Below are 6,762 nucleotides of genomic sequence, written 5' to 3'. Positions count from 1 at the left end.
TTAAGGACTGTATTAGAAGTTATGTGCAATCTTAGGCCAGACTCACATCACGATTTATCCATCCGATTATCGGACCGTAAAATCGGACAAAATGGGATTGCAAAAAATCGTACACAATTGTATGTAACAATTTCTTTGCTATCCGGTTTAAAATCTTTTCCAAAAACCGTACAGATGAAAATTCCATACGATTTTCAATAAATATCTGATCCTGTTTCTAAGATTAATATGTCTGCCAATGGCAATAAAGTTTTATATGTTTGAAGTGTATGTGTTTTGAAGTCTACTGCGCATGCGTCCAATAAAATCGTGTGTGATTGATCTGATTCCATGCGATTTACATAGACATCAATAAGTCTATTGAAAGTTAAACAGATTTGTAAATCACTTCTATTAAAAAATCTTAATCCTTCCAGTACTTTTTAGGGGCTGTATACTAAAGAGAAATCCAAAAAAGAAATGCATTTCCTCTGATGTCATGACCACAGTGCTCTCTGCTGACCATTTTAGGAACTGTCCAGAGCAGCACATGTTTTCTATGGGGATTTTCTCCTGCTCTGGACAGTTCCTAAAATGGGCAGCAGAGAGCACTGTGGTCATGACATCAGAGGAAATGCATTTCTTTTTTGGATTTCTCTTTAGTATACAGCCCCTAAAAAGTACTGGAAGGATTAAAGGGGTATTCCAGGACGGGTACACCCTTTTATTAGTCGCCAGCAGGGGCCGCCATGTATGTGTGACGTGGATGTAGTAATGTACGGTATTAGAATCCGACCTATAGGTAATAAAGTTCTGTTCTGCACATTACAGCCGCTTCATTCCCGTCACATCCGCAGATGATCTCACCTTTCTCTTGGAAGCGAACTTCAGCTGAACATTGCGTCTCATCTGCTCCAGCTTCTCTTCTCTTTTCTTCCTCCGCAGCTGATCCTCCTGCAGAGGTAAAGACAGAAGAAAGGATGAAACCATATAACAAAGGAAGAAAGCCCTGTCAGTGAATGGAAACCATGGACCCCGTCCGACCCGTAAACAGCTCATGGCGGTGTATCAGTCAAGCCATTGACAAATAACAGGGTCTTGTTGGCTATATTGTGGTGTCCGACATTTTCATGGGAAGAATAGAGCTGCACGTTAAAGGGGTACTCCGGTGGAAAAACATTTTTTAAATCAACTGATGCCAGAAAGTTAAACAGATTTGTAAATTACAAAATCTTTATCCTTCCAGTACTTTTTAGCAGTTGTGTACTACAGAGGAAATTCTTTTCTTTTTGAATTTCTTTTTTGTCTTGTCCACAGTGCTCTCTGCTGACACCTCTGTCCGTGTCAGGAACTGTCCAGAGCAGGAGAAAATCCCCATAGCAAACCTATGCTGCTCTGGACAGTTCCTGACACGGACAGAGGTGTCAGCAGAGAGCACTGTGGACAAGACAAAAAAGAAATTCAAAAAGAAAAGAATTTCCTCTGTAGTACACAACTGCTAAAAAGTACTGGGAGGATAAAGATTTTTTTAATAGAAGTAATTTACAAATCTGTTTAACTTTCTGGCACCAGTGGATTTAAAAACCATGTTTTCACCGGAGTACCCCTTTAAATCGTAACTACAGATGGAATGAAGAAGCCTCGGACCACAGTGTAAAGGGGTTATCCAGGATTACAAAAACATTATTGCCTCCTTCTAAAAACAGCGCCGCACCTGTCCTCAGGTTGTTTGTGGTATTACAACTCTGTTCCACTTACTTCAATGGAACTAAGCAGCAATACCACACACAGCCTGAGGACAAGAGTAGCGCTGTTTGTGGAAGAAGCAGATATGTTTCTGTGATCCCCTTTTGGGCCCCGCAGTCCATGATCTAATACCAGACTGTCTGCACCGATACACTGTAACAAACTGCAAGGGCAGAAGTCAGGAGAGGATCCACCAACAGATGCTTCAATTCACTGAATGCAAGCAAAGATCTTCAAAATGAGCAGCACCAGGTCAGGCGGCATATAAACCTATGGATCCCACCAAGGAAAGTTTCCTTTCATTGACAGCAAGCAGAGATATGAGAATTAAAGTTTACTTCCTATCTTATAAGATACTGGCCGGGTACACGAGGTGCTCAGTCTATCTACATAAACCTTGTGGGAGAAAAAACATTGGCGCTCTGATCCTCACATCTCCCCCTCCACAAGCCTCCTCCTCACATCTCCTCCTCACATCTCCCCCTCCTCACATCTCCCCCTCCTCACGTCCCCTCCTCACATCTCCCCCCTCCTCACCTCTCCTCCTCACGTCCCCTCCACAAGTCTCCTCCTCATATCTCCTCCTCATATCTCCACCTCACATCTCCCCCTCCTCACCTCTCCTCCTCCTCACCTCTCCTCACATCTCCTCCACAAGTCTCCTCCTCACATCTCCTCCTCACATCTCCTCCTCACGTCTCCTCCTCCTCACGTCCCCTCCTCACATCTCCCCCTCCTCACGTCTCCTCCTCACGTCCCCTCCTCACGTCCCCTCCTCACGTCCCCTCCTCACGTCCCCTCCTCACGTCCCCTCCTCACATCTCCCCTCCTCACGTCCCCTCCTCACGTCCCCTCCTCACGTCCCCTCCTCACTTCCCCTCCTCACATCTCCCCCTCCTCACTTCCCCTCCTCACGTCCCCTCCTCACATCTCCCCCTCCTCACGTCTCCTCCTCACATCTCCCCCTCCCCCTCCACACCTCTCCTCCTCACATCTCCCCCTCCCCCTCCTCACCTCTCCTCCTCACATCTCCCCCTCCTCACATCTCCCCTCCTCACGTCCCCCCACCTCCCCTCCCCACCTCACACTCCCCCTCCTCACGTCCCCTCCTCACTTCCCCTCCTCACATCTCCCCCACCCCCTCCACACCTCTCCTCCTCACATCTCCCCCTCCTCACATCTCCCCCTCTCCCTCCTCACCTCACCTCCTCACATCTCCCCCTCCTCACATCTCCCCCTCCTCACCTCTCCTCCTCACATCCCCCCTCCTCACGTCCCCTCCTCACCTCTCCTCCTCACATCTCCCCTCCTCACCTCCCCTCCTCACCTCTCCTCCTCACTTCCCCTCCTCACCTCCCCCTCCTCACCTCCCCTCCTTCCCTCCCCTCCTCACATCTCCTCCTCACGTCCCCTCCTCACCTCCCCCTCCTCACCTCTCCTCCTCACATCTCCCCCTCCTCACATCTCCCCCTCCTCACCTCTCCCCCTCCTCACCTCTCCTCCTCACCTCTCCCCCTCCTCACATCTCCTCCTCACATCTCCCCCTCCTCACGTCCCCTCCTCACCTCTCCCCCTCCTCACCTCTCCTCCTCACATCTCCCCCTCCTCACATCTCCCCCTCCTCACATCTCCCCCTCCTCACCTCTCCCCCTCCTCACCTCTCCTCCTCACCTCTCCCCCTCCTCACCTCTCCTCCTCACCTCTCCCCCTCCTCACATCTCCTCCTCACATCTCCCCCTCCTCACCTCTCCTCCTCACATCTCCCCCTCCTCACATCTCCTCCTCACCTCCCCTCCTCACCTCCCCTCCTCACATCTCCCCCTCCTCACATCTCCCCCTCCTCACCTCTCCTCCTCACCTCTCCTCCTCACCTCTCCTCCTCACGTCCCCTCCTCACATCTCCCCCTCCCCCTCCTCACGTCCCCTCCTCACATCTGGCCCCCCCTCACGTCCCCTCCCCACGTCCCCTCCTCACATCTCCCCCTCCTCACGTCCCCTCCTCACATCTCCCCCTCCTCACGTCTCCTCCTCACATCTCCCCCTCCCCCTCCTCACCTCTCCTCCTCACATCTCCCCCTCCTCACATCTCCCCCTCCTCACATCTCCCCCTCCTCACGTCCCCTCCTCACATCTCCCCCTCCCCCTCCCCCTCCTCACCTCTCCTCCTCACAACTCCCCCTCCTCACCTCTCCTCCTCACATCTCCCCCTCCTCACATCTCCCCCTCCTCACCTCTCCCCTCCCCCTCCTCACCTCTCCTCCTCACATCTCCCCCTCCTCACATCTCCCCCTCCTCACATCTCCCCCTCCTCACGTCCCCCTCCTCACCTCTCCTCCTCACATCTCCCCCTCCTCACCTCTCCTCCTCACGTCCCCTCCTCACCTCCCCTCCTCACCTCCCCTCCTCCCCTTCCCTCCTCACATCTCCTCCTCACGTCCCCTCCTCACCTCCCCCTCCTCACCTCTCCTCCTCACATCTCCCCCTCCTCACATCTCCCCCTCCTCACCTCTCCCCCCCTTTCCCTCACCTCTCCTCCTCACCTCTCCCCCTCCTCACATCTCCTCCTCACCTCTCCCCCTCCTCACATCTCCTCCTCACATTTCCCCCTCCTCACATTCCCCCTCCTCACTCCCCTCCTCACCTCTCCTCCTCACGTCCCCTCCTCACATCTCCCCCTCCTCACGTCCCCTCCTCACCTCTCCCCCTCCTCACCTCTCCTCCTCACATCTCCCCCTCCCCCTCCTCACCTCTCCTCCTCACATCTCCCCCTCCTCACATCTCCCCCTCTCCCTCCTCACCTCTCCTCCTCACATCTCCCCCTCCTCACATCTCCTCCTCACATCTCCCCCTCCTCACATCTCCCCCTCCTCACCTCTCCTCCTCACCTCTCCTCCTCACGTCCCCTCCTCACATCTCCCCCTCCCCCTCCTCACGTCCCCTCCTCACATCTGGCCCCCCCTCACGTCCCCTCCCCACGTCCCCTCCTCACATCTCCCCCTCCTCACGTCCCCTCCCCACATCTCCCCCTCCTCACATCTCCCCCTCCTCACCTCTCCTCCTCACGTCCCCTCCTCACCTCTCCTCCCTCACGTCCCCTCCTCACATCTCCCCCTCCTCACCTCTCCTCCTCACGTCCCCTCCTCACCTCCCCTCCTCACCTCCCCTCCTCACCTCCCCTCCTCACGTCCCCTCCCCTCCCCTCCTCACGTCCCCTCCTCACCTCCCCCTCCTCACCTCTCCCTCCTCACCTCCCCTCCCTCACGTCCCCTCCTCACCTCTCCCCCTCCTCACCTCCCTCCTCACCTCCCCTCCTCACACTCCCCCTCCTCACATCTCCCCCTCCTCACACTCCCCCTCCTCACACTCCCCCACCTCACTCCCCACCTCACATCTCCCCCACCTCACCTCCCCTCCTCACACCTCCCCTCCACACCTCCCCTCCACACCACACCACCCACCTCACCACACCCACCTCCTCACCTCACCCCCTCACCTCCCACCCACCTCCACACACACCTCCCCCTCCTCACATCTCCCCCCCACCCCCCTCCACACCTCTCCTCCTCACCCCACTCCACACATCACCCCCACCTCACCACTCCCCTCCACACCACCCCTCACCTCCCCTCCTCACCTCTCCCCCCTCCACCCCACACCCACCACCTCACCTCACCACCTCCACACCTCACCTCCTCACCTCACCTCCCACCTCACCTCCTCCACCTCACCTCACCACCTCCACCTCCCACACCTCCACCACCTCACCACCCCTCCACACCTCCCCCCCACACCTCACACCCCCCCTCACCACACCCCCTCCTCACCACACCCCTCCTCACCACTCCCCTCACCCACCCCCTCCTCACCTCACCCACACCTCCACCCTCACCTCCTCCCACACCCTCCTCCACACCTCACCACCTCACCTCACCCCCACCTCACCCTCCTCCCCACACCTCCCCCTCACCTCTCCACCTCACACCTCCCCACCTCACCTCACCTCCTCACATCTCCCCCTCCTCACCTCTCCTCCCTCACATCTCCCCCTCCTCACCTCTCCTCCTCACATCTCCCCCTCCTCACCCTCTCCCTCACATCCCCCCTCCTCACCTCTCCTCCTCACATCTCCCCCTCCTCACCTCTCCTCCTCACATCTCCCCCTCCTCACCTCTCCTCCTCACATCTCCCCCTCCTCACCTCTCCTCCTCACATCTCCCCCTCCTCACCTCTCCTCCTCACATCTCCCCCTCCTCACATCTCCCCCTCCTCACATCTCCCCCTCCTCACATCTCCCCCTCCTCATCTCCCCCTCCTCACATCTCCCCCTCCTCACATCTCCCCCTCCTCACCTCTCCTCCTCACATCTCCCCCTCCTCACCTCTCCTCCTCACATCTCCCCCTCCTCACCTCTCCTCCTCACATCTCCCCCTCCTCACCTCTCCTCCTCACATCTCCCCCTCCTCACATCTCCCCCTCCTCACCTCTCCTCCTCACATCTCCCTCTCCTCACATCTCCCTCTCCTCACATCTCCCTCTCCTCACATCTCCCCCTCCTCACCTCTCCTCCTCCTCACCTCTCCTCCTCACATCTCCCCCTCCTCACCTCCTCACATCTCCCCCTCCTCACCTCTCCTCCTCACATCTCCCCCTCCTCACCTCTCCTCCTCACATCTCCCCCTCCTCACCTCTCCTCCTCACATCTCCCCCTCCTCACCTCTCCTCCTCACATCTCCCTCTCCTCACCTCTCCTCCTCACATCTCCCTCTCCTCACCTCTCCTCCTCACATCTCCCTCTCCTCACCTCTCCTCCTCACATCTCCCCCTCCTCACATCTCCCCCTCCTCACATCTCCCCCTCCTCACCTCTCCTCTCCTCCTCACATCTCCCCCTCCTCACCTCTCCTCCTCACATCTCCCTCTCCTCACCTCTCCTCCTCACATCTCCCCCTCCTCACCTCTCCTCCTCACATCTCCCCCTCCTCACATCTCCCCCTCCTCACCTCTCCCCCTCACGTCCCCTCCTCCACACGTCCCCTCC

The 6,762-nt window shown here is 57.0% G+C and overlaps 1 protein-coding gene across 2 annotated transcripts in view; it reads right to left on the bottom strand.

Annotated features, from left to right (window-relative positions):
- DDX11 (DEAD/H-box helicase 11) overlaps positions 1-6,762 on the bottom strand; it is a 113,301-nt gene that overhangs the window by 76,942 nt on the left and 29,597 nt on the right. For both annotated transcript variants that reach the window (XM_056517826.1, XM_056517827.1), the window contains exon 4: positions 847-933. In XM_056517826.1, the coding sequence (XP_056373801.1) occupies positions 847-933 (87 nt within the window). The remainder of the gene's footprint in view (positions 1-846; positions 934-6,762) is intronic.

This window comes from Hyla sarda, chromosome 4, assembly GCF_029499605.1.
Source record: "Hyla sarda isolate aHylSar1 chromosome 4, aHylSar1.hap1, whole genome shotgun sequence".
NCBI classification, from domain to species: Eukaryota; Metazoa; Chordata; class Amphibia; order Anura; family Hylidae; genus Hyla; species Hyla sarda.
This window is presented reverse-complemented; position numbering and strand designations above follow the sequence as displayed.